This window comes from Eumetopias jubatus, unplaced genomic scaffold (genome assembly GCF_037043125.1).
Source record: "Eumetopias jubatus isolate StellerSeaLion01/CBP00866 unplaced genomic scaffold, mEumJub1_p1.0 scaffold_12, whole genome shotgun sequence".
Classification (NCBI taxonomy): Eukaryota; Metazoa; Chordata; class Mammalia; order Carnivora; family Otariidae; genus Eumetopias; species Eumetopias jubatus.
The window spans coordinates 69,549,793-69,576,414 of NW_028274818.1; the positions used below are offsets into that span (position 1 = coordinate 69,549,793).

A 26,622-nucleotide genomic window follows, 5' to 3' on the forward strand; every position below is an offset into this window, starting at 1 on the left:
CAGAGTCGGGGTCTCGTCCAGACAGCCGGGAGAACCGGCCAGAGCACCGCACCTCGGCCTGCGAGGGTGAGGGACAGGAAGCGCAGAGACGGGGGCGGTCTGGCGGACCCGCCCCTTCCTCCCGCGCAGGATATTCTGGGAGTAGTAGTCGCAGTTCTGTCCTCGAAGCATCCCTTCCGCCACTCGGAGCCAGACCCGACACGCGGCACCGCCCGGGCCCCGGGGTTCGGCCATCCCCAGCGGTGCGGGTGGGCAGGGCGGCCCGGGAAGTCGGCGGGCCCCTGGAAGGAGCCGATCGCTGCGGCAGTTGCCCGACACCCGAGGACTACAACTCCCGGTCCGCACCGCGCGCCGGGCACCGCCCCGAGCTTCCGGCCTGGCGGCGTCGCGCGGCCCTGTGGGAGCGGTAGTCCGCGCGCGCGATTCACAGCGCCGTGTGCGCCTCAGGCGCGCCGTAGCCGCGGGGCCCCGGCCGGGCGCTAAGCTACGGAGGCGGCGTAGCGCGGGCGCCGGACGCGGGCCGGGTCGGGGCCGGGCCGGGCCGGGCGCGCTGCTGCTCCGCCACTCAGCGCGGGAGGCCGGCGGCAGAAGTTGTGGACCGGCCGGCGCAGGCGAGCAGGCCCGGGACCGCGCCGCCCGGGCGGCGGGAACTGAGGAGGCGCCGCCAGGTTGCGGAGGTGAGTCCGGCCGGCAGGGCCGGGCTGGGCCGGGGGCGCGGCCTGGACCCCCACCGGAGCCCGGGCCCGGCGGGCAGCGCGTCTCGCCGTCGGGGGCTGTCCCCCACCCCTACCACACCGGCGCCCCCCGAAGCTTTGGCCGCAGCCCGGGCTGGGCTGGGGGCGCCGCTGAGAGGGGAGAGGGCGCGGACCCGGGTCATCTGGGTCACTGGGAGACCAGCCCCGGGGTGCAACGGACACCGGAGGCTGCCCCATCCCCTGCCTGCCCTTGAGTGCCCTTACGGTGCAGGCACGTTCTGATCCCGCCTGCGTTCCGGGACGTGCCCCCCGCTGCCCCCCGCTGCCCCCCGCATCCCTCCCCACAGAGGGACCGCGGGCACTTCCCGGGGGCGGCGCCCACCGGCCGCCCCACACTTCCTCTTCCCTGTTCCTCTGGTTTGGCTCTGCGGCGGCGGTGGAGTTACAGGGGGGCCCGAGAATGGTGACCAGGCTGCTGGGCAGCCCCTGGCTCTTCCTGCTGGCCTCCCCCTCTCGTCCTGACCAGGGAACCGTTGTGGGCTCAAGTATCCCTGACTGGATGGCTCGGGGAGGCCCCCTTATAGCGCGGGAGTTTGTGAGCAGACTGCAGGCAGCAGGACCCCTGCGAGACCAGGCCTGGGAGTTTGGGGTCCTGCGGAGGAGCGAGCTGGGTGCCCAGTGGGGCCTGCACTGGGGCCAGGCCTGCAGGGCGGCGTGAGTCACAGGTCATGTCCAGAATCCCCTCCGTCCCCGGAGATGGGGCTAGGGGAGGAGTAGGGGTAATTCCATCCCTCCACTCCCGAGTGACTCCGATGTGAAAAGAGAGAGAGAGAACTCAAAGAAGGAGGGCTCCAGACAGGCAGGGGAGCTGCGGACTCAGCTTGCAGGAAGCCGGCTCCGCCTGGCCTTGGGTTGGGCGCTTCTTACTTCCTCTCAGGTCATTTAGCTCCCAGAAGGGGCACTTCTCTCCCCTTCCCTTCTGCATCTCAGATCTCTGGAGCTGCTCCCGAGCCATCTGGCTGGTGACCTCATGACCTCCTGAGAGCCAGGTGCAAGCCCTGCTGGGCCCAGGGCTCAGTGACCACACGGCTAGGCCATGGGCTCTGAGAGCAGGCAGTGGCCGGGTCCTGAGTGCTCTGTCCTGCACCACAGAGGTGATGGCTGGCTTGAGAGTGGTAACGTTGGCCGAAGCTTCTTGCACTCACGGCCTGTGTCCAGCTCTCCAGGCCCCTGTCATGGCTAGCCCCGGGGGAAACCCTGCTTTCAGACAAGCAGACCGAAGCCAAGGGGCACAGGGGGCTGCACATGCAGGTCTCTGACCTGACGCACGAGGCTGCCTTTTTACCGCCTTCTCATCACACCACCTCCTGAATGGGTCTTATATATGCGTGGCAATTGGAAGGGAGCATTCTCCTGCCTAAAAATCCCTGGAAGACTGCAACTATCTTTCACGGGCCCGTGGTGGGTGAAGAGCCCGAGGCGGTAGCCACCCACAGTCTTGCAGTCTGGGCGCAGAGCAGCCCCGGGCCCCCCTCGGCGTGCCACCTGCACTTGCCAACTCAGGCACAGACGGTGCTGGAAACGCAGGGGGCATGGTTAAATGGGAACGGTCTGGGCTCTTTGAAGAACATGGCTACAGGAACCAGGAAGCACTGGTGACCGGTCACACGCATTCACAAGCATCCTGCCGCTCTGTGCCGGACTCTGAGGCTGCAGTGTGAGGCTCAGGTCGGCGTGGGGACACGCGCTGGGTGGCTTTGGGGGTTTCTTCCTCAGACCAAAAGCCTGGGCCCAGACCCCCAGCAAGGACACTCTCAGGCCCTGGGCGTATGGAACGAGCTCTGGGGTCAGCCCTGCTCCTGCTCTCCCCCTGCATCTGGACTGCTCCTGGCACTGCCTCGCTGCTCTGTCCCTCTGGTCGCACCCTGCACCCCATTACTCAGTACCAGTACCCCAGAAGTATCCCAGAGTAGGACTGTGAGCGTGTCTGTTCCCTAATCTGTGCCGAGCTCCTTGGCGTGGACCCAGGACCCCCCACCTTCCTCCCTTCCTGCTCTGCTGAGAACGACCAAGAGACCTGTGCCAAGCTCTGACCCTGACCCTTGGCCCCCGTCCCTGGCTCCCGTGCTGCTCAGCATTGGCCCAGCCACCCTGAGGAGGTAGTCAGTGAACGTCCTCTGTCAGCTCCTTGTTGGCAGGCAACCCCATCATCCCGGGGCAGTCCAGAATGGCACCCTGCAGCCTTGCGGGGGATGAGGAGTGGACTTGCTGGCTTCCATCCTCTTTGAATGAGCTGGAGGGAGGCTGTGGGGTGAGGCTGGGCTGCCTCCACCTCTTAAGCTTGGAGACCTGCCCAGCCATACCCTGTCATTCTGTGGGTCCTGGCAGCAGCCCAGGGAAGGGTCTGAGAAGGGGTTCTGTAGACAGCTGTGTTAGTGCCACCATGACAGGGACGGCCAGGTACAGGGGAATGGGGGCTATGCGAGGACGGAGGGGGGGTCCTGGCCCAACACAGACACCCCAGGAGGGGCCAGTGGGGAAGTCAGCAACTCAGTCCCCCTGCAAGGACTTGTCTGGGCACCAGGCGTGGATTCGCAGGAGACCGAGTGGAACGCGTGCGTGTAGCGGCCTCAGCGTCTCCGTGCTGGTGTGCCCCATCAGTCTCAGCAGCTGCTCCACGCCGGCTTGCTCTTGCTTCTCCCCACGATTGGGGGGTGCTTTGTCCCCACCCCTCTGGTGGCCAGGCTGGGGCATGTGCCTGGACAGTGCTGCAAGAGAATCAGGAGGAAAGCAGGTTAATCGCTACTGCCTGGTGGTGTCACGGGTGCCTGTGTGCACTTGGCTGCCCCTTCCTGCCCCTCCCATGCTGTCACCACCCAGACCTGAAGCAGTGCGAGTTCCTTCTTGCCCTCCGTCCCCTTAACATCTACGCTTCTCGTAAAAGTTGCCCTTTGGAATTAAATTCACCTTGAACCCCAGGACCTTCTGCCCTAACCTGATATTCCCTTCCTCTATTTAATAGGAGAGGGGACATGTTCTAGAGCGCTGCCACTCTGGAAAGGTGGCTGCAGAGAGGCCCAAGCTCATGGGGCCCGGACCGCACGGCTCCACGGCTCCCCGACTGCCCGTCTTCCTTGGGGTGAGCTGAAGGCTCAGATGCCCCCATGACCCCCTGAAACCTGGGCTGCCAGTGAGGCCAGAGGTCACCAGGCTGCCACCTGGCAAACAGAAACACAGAAGTACCTAAAGTGAGAATGCACATCTGGTGCTGTTTCTTTCTCTGTAGACAATATTATCTGATGTTAAACAGTATCGAACTCGTGAACTAGGAAACTGAAATCCAGAGAATGTCCCTGTTGCCCTGAAAACGCTGTTTTGGAAAATGTAATTTCCTTTTTTGTGATGCACACTTGAGGTGGCGTATGACCCCACAGACACAAAAGGACGTGCAGTGACCCTGTTCCCTCTGTGTGGGCAGCGCCAGCCCCCACACATGAGTGTTCGTCTGGTTTGAGAGGCCCATCTACTCCCCTCCCACCGTGGTGCCCCAATGTGCCCAGGAAGCTGGGGGCAGGGGGTAAGCTGCACAGCGAGGAGCCCCGACTGCTGTTCCGGCCCTGGCAGCTGGAACCTGTGGGGAATGCAGTACCTGACAGACGTGGAAGAGTCCAGAAATGCCAAGAGTGACCACCACCCTGTAGTGTGCTTAGGCAGCAGGTCCTGGTCAGGAGGGCAAGGGATTGGGACAGCACAGTTCCTTTCAGGTTTGCTCAGGAAGTGCTGGTTACCCTCTCAGAGCCCACGGCTTTAAGCCCTAGACTTTTAGCCCTGACCTCTCCGAGGTCAGCAGAGTGGTGACGTTGCTTCTTGGAGTCAGCAGGTAGGGGTGGCTGGCCTCACTGTTTGCCTGAGGGCAACAGTGAGCCAGGGGAGGAGGCCACAGCAGGGTGGAGCCTGGGCCCTTGTTCTGGCCTGAAGGACTGGAGGGGAGTGCGTGTGCCCCTCCTCACCAGGGTCCTCGTGCTACAGAGAGCAAAGCTGCTCGACTTGGGGTGGTGGTTGCCCCATTGGTGGGTAGAGTGGCTGGTGATTCTGGGATCTGAGTCCAGGTGAATCTCAATAGCTGCCTGGCTGCTTGCCTGGAGCCCTGCCCACTTGGGTACCTTTCCCTGGCAACCCCCACCGTGGGCAGAGCCAGGCTGAGGGAGGCCCTGTCCCCTGGGGCCCCAGGATCTTGAACAGCCCCATCTGCCACTCTGGCCGGCCCATGGAGGTCAGGGGTTTTGAACTAGGCAGTGCGGAGCTGGCTGAGCAACACGGTTCCTCTGGAGCCTCCAGCCTCCTCTGGGTAAGGGACAGATACAGCTTCTAAAGGGACACAGTCCCTCGGCCACCAACCACGGGAGCACACCCAAGGAGACCGAGGGTCGTTCCGTGTCTGGAGGTGGGAGGCAGAACCTGGACCAGTGCCTGGTTGGCACACATTCCAGTGGACTCTGGCTCATGCTGATAAGCCTGGGGGTGGGTCTGCAGGCCCAGGGCCAGAGTCCAGAACCTTCCAGGAAAGGGAGTGCCCTCCAGGTGGATGGTGTTACTGGCAAGCCTGCTGTCGCTGAGTCTTTCTTCTGCATGGGGAGGGTCTGGCGTCTGCTGCGCCAGGAGAGCCCTTTCCCAAGGACTGGGTACGTCTGGGCTGCAGGTTGTTTGCGGAGTGGCAGGGCGTGAGTTCAGTGTGGGCAACCCCTCTACCTGCGACAGTTCCCTGGCCTCTCCTTAGAACCCCTGCCCTGACAACGTCTGGTTCCCTCGGGCCACCCTGAGTCTGAGGTGTGAGACCGTGGTCCTGTCTTTGCAGGGCAAGCTGCAAAGCAGATGTGTCTCGCCGGGCCACGTCTGCCACGCCTTTGGTGTTTCTTCCCCAAAGGAACCTCCACGTGCCTGATGGCCCATCCCTGATCCTGCACCCTGAGGGAGGATGCTGTCCTGCCAGTCCTGGGGGGCAGGGAGGTTGAGGTCTGGACCTCCCCAGGGGGGTCGGGCCTGACTTCACTCAGGCTGGAGCCTCCTGTCCTCAGGCTACGGGAGAAGTGCCAAGCAACGGGCCTCGTGTCTGGTGGGTGCGATTCTGGGCTTCGGCAGGGTGGCCTGTCAGGCACAGGGTGCCCTCCCAGCAGACCACTGTCCTCCGTCCCGCCCCTGTGCCCTTGTCCTGGGGCTGACTGTAGGCAGCCTGTCAGGATACCTGCAGTTCGTGAAGGCACTGTTATTGTCAGATGGGGAGATGCACGCTGATGAGATTTAAGATGTGTGCCCTGGACCCCGGGCGGGGGTGTTGTGGAGTTGGGACACAAAGTTCACCACCACCCAGGGTGAATTAGCACGGCATGGGGAGTGTGCACAGTACGGATGTGGTTGTGGGTGCCGTGTGTTTGTGGGGGAGCTGGGCAGAGCGTGTGCACACGGAAAGAGGCATCATCAAGCAGCGTACATCTGTGTGGAGCCCAGACTGTTGTTACACGGGACTCAGGGGCCCCAGGAGTGTGGGACCGACTCTTTGTGCCCCCCAGGCATGGGACAGAGTGGGCCATAAATATCCTTGATCAGGACCTGGGTGTGGCCTACATGGTGTTCCCCTTCCTGGCCTTTACTTGCCCAGGTAAATTCTCACTTGGCAGAAACAACTTGGCTGCATCTCTGCACCTCAGCACCCTGCCCCTGCTCCCCACCCCCTCAGGGGGCCCGCAGGGGCAGGGAAGGGCAGGTGGGCTAGGGGGAGGGGTGGTGGGGTACCTGCCGTGACCAACCCAGGTGCTCCCCACATGGGTTCTTAAAGAGGGGCCATCCTGGCCCTTCGTGTGCTCCTCACTCTGCGTGGATCGTCCCCTGCTGCCCTCTTGGAGTGCCATGCCAGGCACCTGCCTCAGCCCAGGCTGGGGGACAGGCCAGTCAGCCTCTGATGGTTAACCCCTTCGACGGATGGGACTGCAGCCCCACCTCCGTGGTTCCCTGAGGCCAGATCTGCGCCACTGCCCCGTTTAAATCTAGGGCAGCAGCTCCCGAAGGAGGGCATGGAGGAGCCGTGTGGCTGGTCGGGCTGCAGACAGGCGCTTTGCCCTGCGGCGCCATGTTGCAGAGCCCCCGCCCCTTTGAGTGATGCAGGAGGCTGGTGTCAGCACCGTGTGCACTCTGGCTTCTGCCCAGAGACACGTTCTACATCATACTCTTAAGGCACAGCAGCCAGAAAGTGCGCCCTGAGTGGGCAGGGTTCAAGCGTTGTTGGGGGCCTGGCACACAGTGGAGGCCCGATGGGTGTTTGCTAAATGAGCAGAGACACACAGAGCAATGGGTGGTGTGCCCCTGGCACCTGCAGGGCTGGCCCACGTCCCATGCTCCCACCTGGAGGAAGCAGGCAGGCAGCACGGGGGGCTTTGTCCACCCAGCAGGCCCTGCCGGAGAAGAGGGCCGTATGACACTTGTCCCACCGGGGATTGGGTTTGCTCTGCCCTGTGGGAGGCCCTTATGTAGCTTTGTCTCAAGTTGCAAGGCCTGGGGAACAGGGTGTGTGAGTGTCCCCGTGCCCGGTTATTCTGACGTGGAGCCAGGATGAGAGCCAGGAACTGGCCAGCCTGCCCAGCACAGTTTCCCACACATCACCCTGTGCAGGTGGGACTCTCGGGGTAGCACAGGGCTGGTGGCCCCTGGGGAGCCCTGCTCAGCCAGTGTACTCCTTCATGCGGTCTCATTCCCAGGTCCTCTCACCACCCCCAGATGTTGGGGTGCTGTCATCCCCAAAGATCCCCAGACAGGCCCTCCTGAGCTGGCTGCTCTCTGGGGAGCATTTGTCCTTTCAGCCCGCAGGGACAAGGATCTGTGCTGCCTCTGCCCTCCCAGGAGGGGCTGAGCTACCACCATGCAGCCTACCCCTGGACAGGCCTCCCACCTGCCCCAGATGGGGCATGCAGGGTCAGAGTTCCCTGAAGATACGTCAGGAGGCTGGGCCACAGGGTACAGCTGCTGCTGGGCTCAGGGGCCACGTGCTCTGCCGCGGGTGGGCATGGGGGGCCAGCATGCTCCCTGAGCACTCCCTGCCCCACTGCTGAAGACCAGGTTAGGGCATTCGTGAGGACCAGGTGGGTCCTTGATGTGCTTCAGGTAGCACGCCTGACCTGGGCAGGACACCTGGGAAGCCTGGGTCCACACCCTCACTAAGCCTCAGGGGACATAGTGCTGGCACTGGCTGCCCCCCACCTCGCCCTCTGCCCTCCCGGGGGACACAGGCAGAGCTCTCTGTCAGGACCATGCCAACCCTGGAGCCAAGCACGAGCAGTTCCATCCCATGGCACCTCCAGTGGGCCTGGCTCCACCTCAGGCCTCCTCTGCCCAGGATTTGGCTATGAAAGGAGCATCAGAAATGCTCTGGCTCTTGCTAGGAGGGGCTCCTGCGCGGACTGGAGCCCAGGCGTCCCAGGGACTGTCGGGGTCTGACCTAGAACCGTGGGAGAGGCAGGTGTCTGCACTGACCCTGGCTGGTGAAGCACTGACAGCTGGTGAGCGTGCCCAGTGTGGAAGCCACCCGCATGCACAGCTGCTGCCTCGAGCGTGGCTCACCCACGAGGAGAGGGGCGTGACTACGGTGGAGTCCAGAGATCTCGACTGAGAACAAAGTGTCGTGCAGCTCACACGTGGTTGTACCTAAGTTTCATGCTGACGCGGAGATACGTTGGATGTTATGAGTTACAGAAGATGATTCTTCCAGGTTCCTTTTATCTGTCCGTCTTTCCTTCTTCACGTAGCTGCTAGACGACGGTCGGGTCTGTGGGCCAGCACCGACAGATGTTCCTCACAGGTGCTGAGGGGATGGTGTCAGCTTTGCAGGCCACAGGGCCTCCACCTCCTCCACTCGGCTCTGGTGGTGCCCATGGGGAGGCCTGAAGGGCAGGAGACATGCGAGGCCACCAGGCCAGTCAGGGCAGGGCTGCTCCATCTCACACACGTCCCCAGGCCTGAGTAAAGCCCATCTGAGCGGATTCTCTTGCTACACAGACGACTCGGCTGATCTGGCCGGCGCTCATACGGGTCTGGGGGCCCAGACTTCTCCCGACCCCGGCCTCCTCTTCCTGTGTCACTTGGCCCCCGCCAGCCTCCAGAGCCGAGCGGGCTGCCAGTCCTCCTTGGCCCTGAGCCTGGCTGGGACTTGCCTCACCTGGATCGAGCCAAGAGGCCTGCTCAACCCGTGGGGGGTCAGACGGTTTCCCCTGAGTGCAGGCTGTTCCTGCCAGAGGCCTGGCCCCCCTCCCCAGTCGTTCCTGAGTCACCCATCTCTTTTTGGGCCATGGAGTCTGTCTGGCCTGGGGAGGCTGTCCCTCTGGAAGGCTCTAGAAGGGATGTGGTAGCGACTGTGCCTGCCTCAGAGCACCATGGGGTCTCTGCCGGGCCGTGTGGGCACTCGGTGCCCTCCTCCCAACGGCCATCCTGCGAGGCCATCCCAGCTCTGCTGCGCACACTTGCTTGTTTCTCCCATTTCCTTTGGCCACATGCCCCTCAGTCCTTTTTTCTGCAATAAAGCATGATTGTGTGGTTTCTTTCTCACTAAGGGTATGGCTGACTCCCTTTGAAGACCAGCAAGTGGACATGTGGCCAACCCCTCTGGGTGGTTGAGGGGTTGGAGTTGGATCTCAGGAGCAGAGCAGGGGCACTGGTGGTGGGGCGGGCCTCGGGCTAGGAGCTGCAGCTCTGCACCTCAGCCCTGCTGGGACCCCCGGCTATGGGGCCTGGGTCCCCGAGGCCACTGGTGCACTGGGGAGCCCACCCCCAGTCTTTTGGGGGCTTCTTTCCTGTGAGTCATGCTGTTTCTCCTGTTTCTCTTTATTCTCTCTCTGTGTTTATTTCTGTTGTGTGATTGACCAGCCCGGCCGCCCTGTCTCCGGCGTGGGCGCTGTCCTCCCTCCATGCTCCACCTCACCCACTGTGGGCCGCGTGTGACCAGGCCCAGGTCTCAGCGCGGCCGCCATCGCGGGGGCCATGGGGAGCTCCGCCTCCTCGCTGGCCACCGAGACCGAGTCGGACCACGGCTTCCCCGGGGGACCGCCTTACCCCGGGCCCCCTGCAGCAGCCGGCTGGTGTAGGAGCGGCCCTGGGGGGCCTGTCTGGGGTGGTGCCCTGGTCACCCGGCAGCACCAGCCCCTGCGTCCCCGGGCCCGAAGGTAAGAAGGTGGGGGGGGTGGCCCGAGGGGCGGGAGTGCTGTTCTGTCGGGTGGCCCCTTCCATGCTTGCAGAGATGGGGCCCTGTTTCCAAGAATCCTTGGCAAGTTGCTCTCCCCAAAGGGCCCAAGACTTGAGAGGCTCTGGGGTTCTTCTGGTCCTGGTGGAGAAAATCTGGGGTGGCAGCCCTCCCCACAAAGCCGGGTGGTGTGGGCTGTGGCCTGCCTGCAGGGTGCATGGCTTGCTCAGTCAGCTGCTCCTGCCGAAGCTGCTCTGGAGATTTGTGCTTGGGGTGGGGGTGCAGGGGAGGGCACCAGCCCCTGACCCCTCTGTGTGCATGGTGCCGCTGCGCTGGCAAACCTTCACGAGTCGCCTTCCTCCAACTGCGGCCATGGCCGGGCTCCACCAGGCTTCCCAGCCTAGCTGCCCATTAGATAAGCTGGAGAGCCTCCCCTCGGGAGTTCTGGGATGACTGGTGTGGGGCAGCCCCCGTCCATGCCCACTGCTCAGGTCTGGGGGTGCTGGGCCCTGACGTCCCAGCCCTGCCTTTAGCCCATCCCATGGCCTCGCTGGACAGAGGCACCCACTGCTCCGCAGACACTCAGTTCCTCCAGCCTCGGGTGGAGGCAGTGGTAACGGGCTCTCCCTGTCTCAAAGGCACCTGCCATGCTGCGCTTGGCCGTCACTTCCTGTGGACAAAGCTCACTTGTGGAGGACAGTTTCCTGGTGTCTGGATGGCAGGCAGGGTCCTGATGGGTGTCCCTTCTGGGATGGCTTTGGACCCGAGGCCTGAGCCCTCAGCAGCTAAGGCGCCTGGGAAGTGCTGGAGGAAGTTAGCAGGGCCCATGGGGACAGCAGGAGCACAGGGGGCCTGATGGCCAGTGAGTGGCCAGAGCCAGCGATGTGGGTTGTTGGGAGTTCCCTCTGCGTTCTCGGTATGGTACAGGTGATGCACTAGTGGACGTCTGTGCCTTTCTGAAACAGCTTTACTGAGATGGGACTTGCGTGCTTTCATTCACCCCTCATAAGTGTGCGGCTGCACGGCTTTGGTCTTGGTCGTTTATGGAGTTGCTCACCCACGTGTCCCCCAGGGCTCCCAGGGCCCCCGCCTGTTCGCCACCCTTCCCCAGGCAGCCACCCTGCCTCCTGCCCATAGATTTGCCTTTTCTGGAAATGTTATACAAGTGGAATCCAATAATATCTGGTGTGCCTGGCTTCTTGCACCAAGCGTAATACCCTCATGGTCCATCCATGTGGTGGTGGGCGCCAGAGCTTCGTTCCTTTTATAGCCCAATAGTAAATACCCTGTTGTAGGGATGGACCCCATCCTGTTGTGTCCATCCCTCAGGTAACAGACATTTGGTTGTTTCCTCTTGGTTTTTATGAACTGGTCTGCTGTGAGAGCATTCATGTGCAAGATTTTGTGCGGGCGCGTTTTCCCTTGGGTGGGGACCCTGGGTGCACCTGCTGACAGTTACTGGATCCTGCCTGACTTTCTGAGAAACTGCCAGGTTGCTTTCCACAGCGGGTGCACCATGGTATCGTATTGCCCATGGTATGGGGGGGCTCCCATTCCTCCCTGTCCTGGCCAACACTTGGGACCATCTGCCTGTTTGATTCCAGACGTCCTGGCGGGTATGGGGCGCTGTCCCCACATGGCTTGGTCTGCATCTTCCCAGGCCTTCATCTGTCCACACGCTTTTTACAAATGCCCATTTATTTCCTTAGGATAAATTACTAGGAGTAGAATTACTGGGCCCTGGCTGGGGACTGGCCCCCAGGGAGCAGCAGGCCAGGTGTAGACCCCGTGGGGTTTGCCAACCAGCTCCCTCCGCACTGCGCCCAAGGATTCTGAGGGGCATGCGCGCGTCTCACTTGGGATCCTGGCGCACTCTGTCCAGCCAAGTCAAACTTTCTCATTCTCCTGGCCTCCTGCCAGGTTCTTCCCCCAAGCTGGGGTGCCAGCGGCTCCTTCCCATCGTCCCCGGCAGCCGGCCAGACCCAGGGGCACTCAGTGTCTGCCTCTGGGAGCAGCAGGTGAAGCAGGAGGAGGTGCTGCAAACGACCTTGAGGAGTTCACAGACATCCAGGCTCCGGGGGGGGTGCTGCATGAGGCAGATGGCAGGGTGAGGGGCAGAAAGGCTGGTGGCCACACACAGCCAGCCCGACAGGGCCCCTCCCCACGCGTGGACGCACGCAGACACGTGTGGGGTGCTGTGCCACCGTCTGGAGGGGCAGCTGGGCATGGGCATACTGATGGGCACGGGGGACCAGAAGGCACTGCGAAGAAACCGGCAGGCACAGCAGCCCCCGCCGCTCACGGAAGAGCCTCCACGTCCAGCACGCTGGGCTGGAACCACCCCCTTGCACTGATGAGGCTGGGGGAGCCAGGTGTGGGCGTGGTTCCCCGTAACCCACCACCAGGCCCTGGAGCTACTCACCCTGAGCCATAAGCAGTGCACGTGGACATCATCGCCTGCAACCCGTGGGGACACAGAAACGGGGAGCATGACTCAAGGCTGGCTGAGGGTGGCCCCAGAGGAAGGCGCCCAGATGTACCTCAGAGCCACAGGGGTCAGAGGTCAGGCCGCCACGGCCATCAGGGCATCCAGACCTTTTGGCATTGCCTGCCCAGTTCTGGTGGCTCCCCCGAGGTCCTTAGGTGTGGATGCCACTTACTGCTCTTAACTGTCTGGGCAAGAGCGGCATCCCCCCAGGACTGCGCTGCACCCTGCAGTGGTGACCAGTAGCTTACGTGTTCCTGCAGATGTGTGTTCTGGGTACTGGGGAGACTTGACCGTGTGCCCCAAGAGCAACTCCATAGCCTCCCTTTTGAATTGGAACAGAGTGCTGGCAGTCCCCAGATTACGGAGGGCACAGCAGGAATTTGGTGTTGGGGTTTTCTGGACAGTTGCCTCAATTTCCAGTTGACTTGGCCTTTCTTTCCATGGGCAGCTGGTTCCTCCCAAGCTGCGACCCAGTCTGTGTGCTGGAGTCTGTGACGTCGTGGGGTTTGGAAGTGCTTTTCCTCGGAGTCTGCCTTGGCTCTGGGTTCCCTACGGTGTTGCTTCCGCCCAGGCTGCTTGGATGCTTTGGCCTCTCTCAGTCTCTCCTGAGCCCTCAGCTCCTGCCCAGGCCCTGCGTCATGTTGGGGTGACCCCAGGGTTGTGGAGTCAGAGAAGGTGAGACAAGCAAGGTGAAGGTCAGGGGCCCGTTTCAGGCTCCTCTAGTCACCCAGTCACTGACCCTGGAGCCACTTCTCCTCAGGCTGCCCAATAACAGCGAGGTGTGGCCTGCAGGGGTCGGAGAGGGAACACGGCACCACCCCGCCGCCCGTCCTGGGAGCCCCTGTGCCACGGCCGCATCCCCAGAATCCTTATTCTAGCCATGGGTGCCTCTGCTTGCCCTCTGTGTCCCCAGGGCAAAATTTGAGTTGTAGGCACTTTTGCCATTTAAAGGTTTCTGAACACCAGACAGAATCTCCCTGATGTGCTTTATCCACCATGAGGGCTGTGACACGTGCCCTGTCCCACCAGTGTCCCCGGGTGCTGGCCAGGACTGGGGGGCACTGTGCTCATGTTCAGCTGCGCCCAGGCCGTGGACTGGCCAGCTGGCGGGTTCGGAGGGTAAACAAGAGTTGGGCCCCCTCCCTCCCCAGGCTATCCTTGCTCAGTGCATCTGGGATCCCCAGAGCCCTGGAGCCAAGGGCAAGGATGTCCTAGGAGGGCTCTCCTGCACGGGGCACAGGGGCCTGGGCCTCTTCTCTGGACACCCCTCCCATGGGCAGATGGTCTGCAAAGTGTCAGACTAGTTCTGCTGGTCCCTGTGACCACGCCAGGGGAGATGTGCGGGCTGAGCGAGCGTCCCCTGAGCCTGGAACTGGGATGGAAGCAGCTTGTGTGCACGCATGTCTGTGGGACCTTCTCTGAGTGGGGGGTGGTGTGGGGAGGGCCCGGTGGTCCCCAGGAAGATTTCTTAGGCTCTCCGTAGCGCAGAAGCAGAGGCCAAAGCTGACCTGCCCCCCTCCCCGGTGCCGAGTGCCCGTGTTGAGCCCGGCCTGGCCCAACCACACCTGCTCACCCTGTGGCCCGTCTAGGCAAGGCTGTGGGAGCTCATGAGCCTCAGCCACAAAAGCTGGGAAGGTGGCTTCACGGAGTTGGCCCCGGCCCCTGGGAACCCTGTTGCTCGGGGAGGTTTTTTGATTTTTTTTTTTTTTTTGAAGAGGCAAGTTTTCTTTCTTCCTGAACGAAAAGGGTTTGGTATCAACACGGCGTCAGAAGCATAGACTTCATGCCTTGTAAGGAACAGTTGATTTCTGTGCTGGGCGGAGCAGCTACAATCAGTGGAGGAGACTGTGTGTCCTGGTGTGCAGACACTGCCTGGCGCCCAGATTAGCCTTTGAGAAGCGGATCAAGGGGCCAGCCCCACCCCCAGCCATTGACTCGTCTCCGGCAGGAGGAGTCAGGAGCACCCACCTGCACTAGACACGTACACACACACACACACCCCACAGGCCTCGCTGGCCACCTGGGGGGACCATGTCTCTGTGGCCTCACCCAGCATGTGGGGCCCATGGCCATCCCTGCAGGCCCATCCGCTGAGGCACAGATCTGACCTGGGACAGGCGCTCCAGGTGGGGTGGGGCACACTCTCCAGTGTTGCTGCCCTGCAGCACCCATCCTAGGAGGAGCTCAGGGTCCCCCAGGTCTGCGTGTTGCCAGCACTTCAGACAGGCTGCTCGGGACCAGCTGCTAGCAGAGGGGGCCCCACCCTTTCTGCCACCTCCTTTGGCCTTGGACACCCTCCTGCCCCACCTCCCCAGTGGTCTCACTGGGCTGGGCAGCTCCCCACTACAGCCCCAGGGGGTTGCCGGGTGCAAAGCACACCTCGGGCTCGTGCTGTGGGAGAACAGGTTTGCATGTTGCTTTGGGACCAGGCGGGGTGTACCTGCAGTGGTCTGGGTGGGCAGTGGGCAGGTGAGTGGAGAGGGCCTGCCCCTCACGGTACAGCCTGTCCCTCCCTTGATCCACCTGTGCCCTGGGCTCAGCAGGAATGTGCCCGGTGGGTGGGCCTCAAGCACCGTTGAATTGTTTTTGTGGTCAGATGCCAACCTGGGGTCCCCAGAAAGACCAGATAGGCAACTGCATTAGGGGACCCAACTGGCAGCCCTGAGTTGGGGTGATCCCCACCCACTCATGCCCTGGCCCTCCCCTCAAGCTCTCACTTTTTTTTTTCTTTTTGAGATGAAATTCATATGACATAAAGTAACAATTTCAGAGGGCCTGACACACATTCACACTGTGTGTCCATCACCTCTACCCCGTCCCCAGACGTCTACATCACCCTGTGTTCCTTACGAAGCTCTTCCCAGGCCCTGGGGACCACCAGGCTTCCCACTGCCTCTGGATCTCCTGTCGTAAAGATTTCGTGTAAATGGACTCCTGTTTTGCATCTCGCTTCTCTCACTTAGCATGTTGTAGCCTGTATCAGAATGCCATTATTTCTTGTGGCTGAATAACATTCCACATTTCCTTTGTTTATTCGCTGATGGACGTCTGAGTTGTTTCCACTGCTTGACTGTTGTGTGTAGATCTGCTTTGAGCGCATGTGTGTTTGCTAGGGTACCAATTCTCAGTTCTTTGGGGTATGTACCCGGGAGTGGAATTGCGGGGTCAGATGGTAACTCTCTTTAACTTGCTGAGGGCCTGTCAGACCATTGCAACTGAGGCAGTGCAGGGGAGGGCTCTCGTTTCTCCACGCCCTCGTGGTACCTGCTGTCCTCTGTGGTCTGGATTCTGGCCAGCTTTAGTGGGTATGAAGTGGTATCTCTTGAGTTTGGTTTGCATTTTCCTGATGGCTGGTGATGCTGAGCATCTTTCCACGTGCTTCCATGGCCACTTGCGTGTCCTCTGGAGAAATGACTGCTGCAGCCCTTTGCTCATTTTTTTACAAGGGTTTTTGTTGTTGTTCAGTTGTAAGAGTTCTTTATATTTTCTGGATACAAGACCCTTATCGGACATGATTTGTAAATATTTTCTCTTATGAGTTATCATTTTTTCATCTGTGCCCTTTGGAGCATGGAAGTTACTCATTTTGATGAAGTCCAGTTTTTTTCCTTTATTTGCCTGTGCTTTTGGTGTCACATCTAATAATCCATTGTCAAATTCAAGGTCACAAAAATTTTTTTTAAGATTTTCTTTTGAAAGAGAGAGCACGTACAAGCAGGAGGTGGGCAGAGGCACAGGGAGGAGAGAATCTCAAGCAGGCTCCCCGCTGAGCAGGGAGCCCGATGCGGGGCTCGATCCCAGGACCCTGGGACCATGACCTGAGCTGAAGGCAGAAGCTTCACCGCCTGAGCCACCCAGGCAACCCCAGAATTTTTCTTTTAAAGGTTTCATTTTCAAGTAATTTCCACACCCAAAGTGAGACTCGAACTCACGACCCCAAGATCAAGACTTGCATGCTCCCCCGACTGATCCAGCCAGGTGCCCCTTGAGGTCACAGAATTTACTTAGGTTTTTTTCCTAAGAGTTTTATAGTTTTCACTTCTACATTTAGGTTACTGATCCATTCTGAGTTAATTTTTGAATACGGTGTGAGGTAAGGGCCCAACTTCATTCCTTAGTGCTTTAGGTCCTGCGTTCCCAGCACCATCTGTTGAAGAGACTGCCCTTTCCCCACAGAGTGGGCTTGGCCCCATTGCCTAAAATGATTTGACCAAAGGTGGCTGGCTGGCTCAGTCAGTAGAGTGTGAGAATCTTAATCTTGGGGTTGTGAGTTCGAGCCCCATGTTGGGCGTGGAACCTACTTAAAAGAAAAAAATAAAAAAAGAAAATGACTTGACCGTATGTGAGGGTGTGTTTCCGGGCTCTTCAGTTCTGTCCTCCTGGCCACACAGACCATAGGCAGACTTGTAGTCTGTCCTTGTGCCGAGACCACCTGTCTTGATTTTCCCTCTTTTGAGACTGTTTTGACTACTTGGGGGTGGGGGGGTGGGTCCTTGCAGTTTGATATGAATTTCAGAATCAGGTTTTTCCATTCCTGGGGCAGGGGGGAATTGGGATTTTGATGGGGATTGCATTGCACCTGTGAATTTGTAGGTCTCTTGGGTGTCATGGTCATCTCAGCTGTATTACAGCTTCACTCTGTGAGCACAGCGTGTCTGTCTGTTCATTGAGGTCTTCTGTGATTTCTTTGAGTCATGTGTTGTGTTCAGAGTATAAGTGTTCTCCTCTTTTTTAAAATGTATCCGTAGGTATTACATTGTTTTAGATGAAGTGATACTGTTCCCCTAACTTCACTTCTCTGGGCTGTTCGGCTGGCTGTCCGTTGCTAGAAATGTAGCTGATGGTTATATGTCAGTCTCATGCCCTAAGATGTCCCTGGATTCATTTATTAGCTCTAGTAGTTTTTTTTGGTGGCTTCTTGGGACTTCTATGTGTAGGATCATGCTGTCTGCAAACAGAGGTAGCTTTACTTCTTCCTTTCCCAATTGGATGCCTTTTATCCCTTTTTCCTGCCTAATTGCTCTGGCTGGGACTATGGTACAGTGCTGACTGGCAGTGCTGAGCTCCTGGTCTTGGGAGGGAAGCACGCAGTGTGTCACTGCTGGGTGTAATGTTTGCTGTGGGTTTTTGAGGATGCCCTTTATCCTGTCGAGGAAGTTCACTTGTACTCTTTCCTGGAACTGATCAAAGACTGCCTCCCCAGCAGGGCCCCGTGGCCACTGGGATGGTGTGGCTCTGCCCCGTGTCTCTGTCCCCACAGGTCCACCCCTCCAGAAGGGGTCTGAGGACACACCGGTGAGGTCCCTTGGGGACCCCTAACTCCTCAGAGTTCTCGAGCTCCTCACAGACTGCCCTCTTGGGCCTGACGTCTGTCACAGTCCAGAAAGGCAAAGATCCTGTGGCCCCTTGTCCCAGGTGGAGACTTGGGCCCTTGTCTTCAAGCCTGCACTGATCGGGACCTTCCCTTGCAGCCACACACACTCGCCTGGGTCCATGGCCACGGTTGGGGAGTGGTCCTGTGCGCGCTGCACCTTCCTGAACCCAGCCGGCCAGCGCCAGTGCTCCATCTGCGAGGCCCCCCGGCACAAGCCTGACCTCGACCACATCCTCAGGCTCAGCGTGGAGGAGCAGAAATGGCCCTGCGCCCGCTGCACATTCCGGAACTTCCTGGGCAAGGAGACTTGTGAGGTGTGTGGCTTTGCTCCAGAGCCCGTGCCTGGCGCCTCCCTGCTGCCTGTCATCAACGGGGTCCTGGCGGAGCCCAGGGCCAGCTGCAAGGAGGAAGCTGGTACCGTGCGGACAGCGGGGCTGGCGTCCGCAGAGCCGACTCGGGGGCGGCCCCAAGAGGACGCGGACGAGGAGAACGCGGAGCCTGAGCAGGGGGAGGAGGGGCGGGCAGCAGAGCCCGGGAGCGGCTGGGCCTGCCAGCGCTGCACGCTGCACAACACACCTGTGGCCAACTCCTGCTCGGCCTGCGGGGGCCCCCGGAAACTCTCGCTGCCCAGAATCCCCCCTGAGGCCCTGGTGGTCCCCGAAGTTGTGGCCCCCGCTGGCTTCCACGTTATACCTGCCCCAGCCCAGCCCGGGGAGAGCACTGAAGCTGACCCTCCCTCTGCCGCCGACCAGGAGCCCCCCCGGGCGCCGTCCTTCAGCCCCTTCTCGCCCACCCTGCAGAACAACCCAGTGCCTCGTAGCCGCCGCGAGGTCCCCCCCCAGCTGCAGCCACTGGTGCCTGAGGCTACCCAGCCTTCGCCCTCTGCCGGCTCCAAGGGGCTCCCCCAGGGCCCAGGACGGACTGCAGCCGGGGCCTCCCGCCTGGCGGAGCTGCTGTCTGGCAAGCGGCTGAGCATTCTGGAGGAGGAGGCCGCCGAGGGCAGCCCGGCACCGCAGCGGTGCTGCTCCTGCCCCGGGCCCGGCCCCTCGAGCCCTGCCCGCTGTGAGGCCTGCGGTGCTGCACCGAGCAGCGATGTCATCGACCTGGCTGGGGACACGGTGCGCTTCAAGCCAGCCAGCCCCTCCAGCCCTGACTTCACCACCTGGTCGTGCGCCAAGTGCACGCTTAAGAACCCCACAGCGGCCCCCAGATGCACGGCATGTGGCTGCTCCAAGCTGCATGGCTTCCAAGAGCATGGTGAGCCCCCCGCCCGCTGCCCAGACTGCAGCGCCGATAAGTCTGGCCCCTGCTTGGCCCACAAGGCCAGCTGCCCCTTCCCCGGGGTGCCGCCCGAGCGCCCGAGCCAGTGGGCCTGCCCTGCCTGCACTCTGCTCAACGCACCCCGGGCCAAGCACTGTGCTGCCTGTCACACGCCCCAGCTCCTGGTGGCCCAGCGCCGGGGCGTTGCGCCCCTGAGGCGCAGGGAGAGCATGCACGTGGAGAAGCGGCGGCAGACAGACGAGGGTGAGGCCAAGGCCCTCTGGGAAAACATCGTGGCCTTCTGCCGGGAGGTGAGCGCCCTCAGGACGGTGTCCACGCTCCGGGGCTGGCTCTCCCCCTTCCCGTGGACCTCTTCTCTTTGTGCTTCCCCTATCCCCCAGTCAAGGCGTTCGCACTTTCTGTCCTTCCCTGGTGTCCCTTCTCTGGCCAGGGAGAGGGAGGAACCACTTCCCCAGGCTCTGAGCACTGGTCTGGTCCCTATCCCCTGCATCTTGCCCCTTCTTCCTCTTTACCCATGGGGGTCCAACGACCCCATGGTCTGTGCTCCTGACCCTTCTTGGGGGTGATTTCCCATCGATGGTGAAGCCACAGGGAAGTGGGGATGCACGTGGAGGCTTCAGGCCAGCAGGTGGGCCCGGTGCTTCCTCCGGCCATGGAGACCCTGCTGAAACGGGATTGGGACAGTCCCTCACGCTCTTCTGCCCTTGGAGGTGTAGGAGGCCTGAGTCCAGGGCAGCATTACCGCTGGAGTCAGTTGGAGGGGCTATCTGGGGGCTTGTGTCCTGGCTTCCACATCCCAGCCAAGTCCCCACTTGTCTTATGGGGGCATTCAGCACGGTACGGGGAGCCACCAGGTTCCCTGCACGGCATGCCTACCAACCCGGTGGCCCCCAGGCTGGGGGCTGCAGTGTCTCCCAGGGGCGTGCGGTGTCCTGGTTGGCCGCGGTCCCCCATGCCTACATGGGGTGGCGTGGCTCACACGAGCCGTGGCCAAGCCTTCCACACCAGTCCAGGAGGCTGCCCACCCCCACCCTCTTTCTTGTGGAGCCTTTTCCGGGTGTTCTCCTGGGTGGTGGGTCTGGCCTCAGCCGGGTGGAGCCTGAGTGTGAGGCCATGGCCCCCTGCAGAACAGGGTGAACTTCGTGGACGACAGCTTCCCCCCGGGGCCTGAATCGGTGGGCTTCCCTGCGGGTGACAGCGTCCAGCAGCGCGTGCGGCAGTGGCTGAGGCCCCACGAGATCAACTGCTCCGTGTCCAGGGACCCCGGCGCCCCGTGGTCCGTGTTCCGCACTCTCCGGCCCTCGGACATCCTGCAGGGGCTGCTGGGGAACTGCTGGTGAGTTGGGCGCCTGTGGAGGGGCCGTGCAGTGGGCCGTGCGGCGGCGCTCACGGTGTGGCCCCGGCTCCGTGCAGGTTCCTGAGCGCGCTGGCCGTGCTGGCTGAGCGGCCCGACCTGGTGGAGCGGGTGATGGTGACACGCAGCCTGTGTGCCGAGGGCGCCTACCAGGTGCGGCTCTGCAAGGACGGCACGTGGACGACGGTGCTGGTGGACGACACGCTGCCCTGTGACGAGGCCGGCTTCCTCCTCTTCTCCCAGGTGGGGGGGGCGGGCACGGGGCGGGCACCTGGGTGCCGGCCAGCCTCAGGCCTCGCGACTCCGGCCCTCCCCGTAGGCCCAGCGGAAGCAGCTGTGGGTGGCCCTCATCGAGAAGGCGCTGGCCAAGCTGCACGGCTCGTACTTCGCCCTCCAGGCAGGGCGCGCCATCGAAGGCCTGGCCACGCTCACCGGTGCCCCCTGTGAGAGCCTGGCGCTGCAGGTCAGCTCCACTAACCCCCGCGAGGAGCCCGTTGACACTGACCTCATCTGGGCCAAAATGCTGAGTTCTAAGGAGGCTGGGTAAGAGGGGCGGGCGCTGTGGCGGTCAGCGGCGTTGGGAGGAGCGGCGAGATGAGGGGACAGCCAGGCCGGGGGCCTGGCACGGTGGGATGAGCAGGGCGCGTGCCCTCTGACCCACACCCTGCATCCCCACTGTTGCCAGCATCCCTCACTGCCGGGCCGGTGGTCCCGCCTGCTCGGGTGGTGGGGGGGGCAGGCAGGAGGCGGCTGCCCGTTGGCCTGTCCCTGCACCCCATGCCTACCACCCCGGGTGGAGCCTGTGATGAGCGTCATCCGCAGCTGGGCCTGTGATGACTGTCAGCGCCCGCTCGGAGCCGCACGGAGAGAGCCCCACAGAGGCACCTGCTGGGAGTGGGGTTTGCCTTCCAGGACCTGGCACACACGGGCCAGTGTGTCTGTGGGAAGGGCCCAGATCCTTAAGCCTGGGAGAGATGGCTCCTTAGTGGCAAGACCTTGTGCTTTCGGCTGGTATTGGGCAGTGTCGCCACCCTCAGAGAGCCACAGCCCTGAGCTGGCAGGGCCAGCCAGCCTCAGGAGGGTTCTAACGGACTGGGCGTGCCTGACCCCCACCCGGCCCAAGGCCTCTGAGCTTCGGGACCTCAGTGGAGGGGGCTGGGCCAGCACTTCCTGAGTCCCATGTGTCTCACGTGGGTCCCCACAGACAGGGAGGGGCCCCCTACCTTCCACTCCCCCCCATTCCCCACCTCCCATCCCCCCAGCCCGCTGGGGGGCAGGGCCAGCAGAGGCTCCTGGTTACTGAGGGGCCCCCAGTCAGGGAGCCTTCCCAGTCATTGAGGCTGCTGTGCCCACACAGGTTCCTCATGGGTGCCTCCTGTGGGGGGGGCAACATGAAGGTGGACGATGCTGCTTACGAGAGCCTGGGCCTGCGTCCCCGCCACGCCTACTCTATCCTGGATGTCCGAGACGTCCAGGGCTCCAGGTAGGGGGCGGGTGGGTGTGTGGTGGGGGCAGTGGCAGGCATGGCCGTGGCCCTCAGCCCTGTGGTCCGCAGGCTCCTGCGTCTCCGGAACCCGTGGGGCCGCTTCTCCTGGAATGGCAGTTGGTCAGATGAGTGGCCGCACTGGCCAGGGCACCTGCGCAGCGAGCTCATGCCCCATGGCAGCAGCGAGGGTGTCTTCTGGATGGAGTACAGCGACTTCATCAGGTACCTGGACCCTGCAGGCGGCGGGTGTGGAGGGTCTGCCCCATGGCCATCCCCGTGCTCATCCCCGTGCTCCGGCCACCTTCGCCCTGGCTGCCCCCCTTGTCCCAGCGTGTGGAGTCCTGCCCTGGGGAGCCCACCTGTATCTCTCTAAATCCAGCTCAGCACAGGGTGGGTGGGGGTGCGGGGCTTGGACCACCAGGGCTCAGCCCTCTCGGATCAGGTCTGGGACCCGGTGCCCCCTGGTGGTGTCCACGGGCAACAGCCGGGACCAGGGCTTCCCGGACACTGGTCCCAGGAGATGCCGAGCGTGGCCTGGGACAGGGACTGGAGAGGGCACAGGAAGTGCCTCCACCTGAGCTGGGATGAAAGCTGCCCCGTGCGGCTGCCCTTTCGCTCACTAGGTACTTCGACTCGGTGGACATCTGCAAGGTGCACTCGGACTGGCAGGAGGCGCGTGTGCAGGGCTGCTTTCCCAGCTCTGCCAGCGGGCCTGTGGGGGTCACTGCTCTCACGGTGCTGGAGCGCGCGTCCCTGGAGTTCGCCCTCTTCCAGGAGGGCAGCAGGTGGGCGGGGGTGGGGGCGGGGCGTTGAGCTGGGGGGGCGTTGCCTCTGGGGGCGGGGCGGCGAGCTGCAGGGGCGGGGCCACGCTGAGGGTGGGGGGCAGGATGGTGAGCTGCGGGCGGGGCCGCGGGGTGGGGAGGAGCCGATGGTGGCGGGCGGTGAGTTTGGTAGGGGTGGGGCGGTGGTGAGCTGCGCTGCGGGGCGCGGCAGCGTGGGAGCACAGAAGGTGGCAGGCGGTGAACTCCAGGGGGCCGGGCCGTGCGGGCCCTGCACCTCCGCTGACCGCTGCGGTGCGTCCGGCCACAGGCGCGCAGACTCGGTGGACAGCCACCTCCTGGACCTGTGTGTCCTGGTGTTCCGCGCGTCCTTCGGCAGCGGTGGCCGCCTGAGCCTGGGCCGCCTGCTAGCCCACAGCAAGCGCGCTGTCAAGAAGTTCGTCAACTGCGACGTGATGCTAGAGCCCGGCGAGTACGCCGTGGTGTGCTGTGCCTTCAACCACTGGAGCCCCGCCGCGCCGGGCCCGCCGGCCAACACGCAGGGTAACCGCGCAGCCGCACCTGCACTCCCCACCCCGCCCGCACGGAGGTCTGCGCGTGCCCCCCACTCACACGCCCGTCCCCTGTCCCCCCACCCCGCCCCGCAGCCTCCAGCCCCTCGGCGGGGGTCCCACGCTGCACCCCGCAGCCGCCCGGCCACGTGCTGGCGGTGTACAGCTCAAGGCTGGTCATGGTGGAGCCCGTGGAGGCCCAGCCGACCACACTGGCCGACGCCATCATTCTGCTCACCGAGAGCCGGGGCGAGCGGCACGAGGTGGGCCGGCCGGCAGGGTCCCGGGGGAGGGGGACGCGGAAGGAACCCCCGCCCCAGCCCACTCCTGCACTCTGTGTGGCCAGGGACGCGAGGGCATGACCTGCTACTACCTGACTCATGGCTGGGCGGGGCTCATCGTGGTGGTGGAGAACCGGCACCCCAAGTCCTACCTGCACGTGCAGTGTGACTGTTCTGACAGCTTCAACGTGGTGTCCACGCGTGGCAGCCTGCGCACCCAGGACAGCGTGCCCCCGCTGCACAGGTGGGCCCCGCCCCCGCCCTGCCCGCTCCCCCCCACCACCTCGCTTCCACTGGCCCTCACCGGCCCCCTCCCCCAGGCAGGTCCTGGTGATCCTGTCCCAGCTGGAGGGCAACGCCGGCTTCTCCATCACCCACCGCCTGGCGCACCGCAAGGCTGCCCAGGCCTTCCTCAGTGACTGGACAGCCTCCAGGGGCACCCACAGCCCCCCTCTCACGCCCGAAGTCGCTGGCCTGCATGGCCCCCGGCCTCTGTGACCCCTCCACCTTCCCAGCCCCCACGCGCACTTTATGAGGGAGACCCCAGCAGAGGACGCTTGAATCAGAATCTCAGGACCCTGCCCAGGGAGCCACCAGCTGCAGTAGCTCCCCCTAGGCCTTCCTCCCTGCCCCTCCCTCCTGCCCAGGGCCTCCCCGCTGCCAAGCAGAATACCTCGAACCCGCCTCTAGCGCCAGGGGCCTGTACACCAGCCCCTCTGACCGGCCACCTCAAGGTTGGGTTCAGATGACCAGGGCCAAGGTGAGGCTTCTCTCTCCCTGGGGGCTGAGGCAGCCAAGAGCCCTGCTCCTAGAACCACATCTGGGCAGGTCAAGGCCAGGACCCCAGAGTAAGAGCAGAGATCTTTCCCTTGTAGGGGTCAGGCTGGGGCTCCAGGGTGAAGAGCAACATGTCCTCTGTGATGATCAGAGGCTAGAACCCCACAGTGAGCAGGGTCCATCCCCGTCTGTGGGGTTAGAGGCTGGGATCCCAGGATGAGAGCAGGGACCACCTCCTTGGGGGACACGAGAGCGGGAGCTTTCTGTTCCCGGCTTGCCCCCAGAGCACATTTCCCTGCCCCCGGCCCCCACAAGGCAAGCAGGGGTCCCTAGAGCCCCAGCAGTATGTCCCAGGAGGCAGGTGCCTGGCGACCGTGGGCTCAGGTCCGGGGATGGGGGAGGTCCCAGCGGCCCCTCTGGCGACACTATGCAATTCCTGGAGCGCGTCCCAGGATCAAAGAAGCCATGCCCAGGGGCTGGAGGCCAGGGACTGTGGGTCAGGGTCCAGCCAGGCCCAGGCCCACCCTGCGGTTTGGTGAGGCGGTTTGTCCTCAGCACTACCTGACCTCTGCCAGGACAAGCAGGGTCCGGCAGCAATTCTGGGCCTCCCTGTCTAGGCAGAGGTAGGGCCCAGCAGCCCGTCTCAGCTCTTCCCCCACCTCAGAAACCCAGGGACCTGAGCGGTCACCTGGCTACCCGGCCATCCTCTCTTGAGGCTGCTGTCAGACCAGAGTCCTGCGCCTGCCCTCAGATATCTGAGGCCAGCTTCCTGGGGGCCCGCCTGGCCTCAGTGCCCTGCAGCCCCCAGGCCATGGGCAGCCCTATGGGGCTTGGGGGGCCTTTTACACCTGGAGAAACATCGGGAAGCACGCCACTCCCCTTTGGGCCTCCTTTATATTCCCTCCTTTTACTCTGAGCTGTGAATATTTTTAACCCTGTATATATAGCCAGCTCTTCTGACACAGAGACTATTTTATCACTTGTCAGTCCCCATCCCTGTAGGATGGTTCTCCATGGGTGTTTCCAGACTCAGGCTCCAATGGACCAAATAAAAATTTTGTTTTGTAAGGGTGCCTCCTGGGTCTGTCTGCCGCCCCTCTCAGGGTCCCTGGGCTCCCACGCCCCCTCCACAGGCCGGGGCTGTGCTGAGGGGCATCCGAGCCTGACCCCAGGGCAGTTGGGGGAGAGGGCAGCACCTCAGGGGATGTGGCTCGCCAGCACCCCAGGTCAGGCTCACAAGGAGCCTTCAGGGGCGCCCTGCTTGCCGCTTGCGTGCGCCCTTGAAGGACTGGGTGTCCGGGCGGGGCAGAGGCTCGGGTCAGACCGCGCAGCGGTCAGCAGACTGGTCCCCACGCAAGCAGAAGAACAGCAGGTGCGCGGTTGCTCCTTGTGCGACATCTGCTCTCGGGGCGGGGGGTTGCTGTCTGAATCTGTCAGGGTCATTAGGCGGGAGCAGATGGAGCGAGGGGGCTGCACAGGGAGAAAAGTTTCCATCCGGGCTGGTTGGTGGCTGTCCGCTCCTCCTTGGCCCCAGCCGGCCAGCCCGCGTCCCCACCATCCCCGTGCTCGGGCGGCTGTAAGACGCCTGTCACAGTCCAGCCCATTGAATGTGAAAGCAATTAAAGGTACCAGCAGTGTGCGCTCCGGGCGGGCCTCGGGCAGCAGCCATAGCTGCCACAGCACATCTCACGGGTGCCCTGCGCCGGCCACACTGCACCTCATCCCGTGGTGGGGGGGGGGCTGGGGCACGTCCACCTGGAGTTGGCGCAGGGCTGGCCCTGGCACCCCAGGGCGTCCTGGCAGCCTGGACCCACGATCCTCCCGGGGAAGGCTCAGGAAGCAAGATGTGGGAACAGCGGCTTCCCGCAGTCCTTGTGGTGTCAGGCCAGGCAGGGGTCTCCACTGGGGGCAGGGGACTGCGTGCCCACCCCCTCCCCTGGGACCCTCGCATGCAGGGGAGGGGGCTTTAGCAGGGACACAGCTGGGAGGCTGGGAAGAGGGGCCAGGTGTCCCCAGCCCCAAAGGGCACACAGTGTGCGAGGAGGAGTTGGGGGACCCTAGACCACACCCTTAGTTATGACTTGGGAGCTCACGGAGGGTGCTGGCAAGGGGCCGAGGGGGGAGCTTGGCCTGGGTCAGGGGGCCCCTGGGGAGGCGGCTGGTGGTGTGGAGAGAGGATGGGGGACCGGCCAGCCTGGCCGGGGCAGGGACTTACCTGCCAAGCCCTTGGCCCTGACTGGCGGCTCATGGCTCCCAGGGCTGCCAAAATGGGGAGCAGGCACAAGGCCAGGGGCTGTCCCCCTCCTCACTGGTGGGCCCCCGCTTCCCACCTCAGC

General features: G+C 62.8%; 1 protein-coding gene across 4 annotated transcripts; it reads left to right on the top strand.

Annotated features, from left to right (window-relative positions):
• Positions 1-505: 505 nt before the first annotated feature.
• Positions 506-25,354, top strand: CAPN15 (calpain 15). Of its 4 annotated transcripts, XM_028111638.2 has the most exons (13): positions 506-677; positions 9,603-9,898; positions 17,875-19,348; positions 20,186-20,394; positions 20,472-20,655; positions 20,732-20,955; positions 21,770-21,895; positions 21,968-22,120; positions 22,522-22,683; positions 22,988-23,220; positions 23,325-23,491; positions 23,575-23,753; positions 23,830-25,354. In XM_028111638.2, the coding sequence occupies exons 2-13, from the start codon at positions 9,717-9,719 to the stop codon at positions 24,005-24,007; spliced, it is 3,471 nt and encodes a 1,156-aa protein (XP_027967439.1). In that variant the 5' UTR covers positions 506-677; positions 9,603-9,716; the 3' UTR covers positions 24,008-25,354. The 4 variants fall into 4 exon arrangements, with proteins under 4 accessions (XP_027967439.1, XP_027967441.1, XP_027967440.1 ...); XM_028111640.2 differs by lacking the exon at positions 9,603-9,898 and having other exon boundaries at positions 507-677; XM_028111639.2 differs by lacking the exon at positions 506-677 and having other exon boundaries at positions 9,163-9,898; positions 23,834-23,927.
• Positions 25,355-26,622: the final 1,268 nt, after the last annotated feature.

Bases quoted from the DNA above. Each gene is read 5' to 3' on its own strand.
- CAPN15 (XM_028111638.2), top strand. From the start codon at position 9,717: ATGGGGAGCTCCGCCTCCTCGCTGGCCACCGAGACCGAGTCGGACCAC. The intron at 23,492-23,574 runs GTGGGCCGGCCG...CTGTGTGGCCAG, and splicing joins GCCGGGGCGAGCGGCACGAG to GGACGCGAGGGCATGACCTG. The intron at 23,754-23,829 runs GTGGGCCCCGCC...CCCCTCCCCCAG, and splicing joins AGCGTGCCCCCGCTGCACAG to GCAGGTCCTGGTGATCCTGT.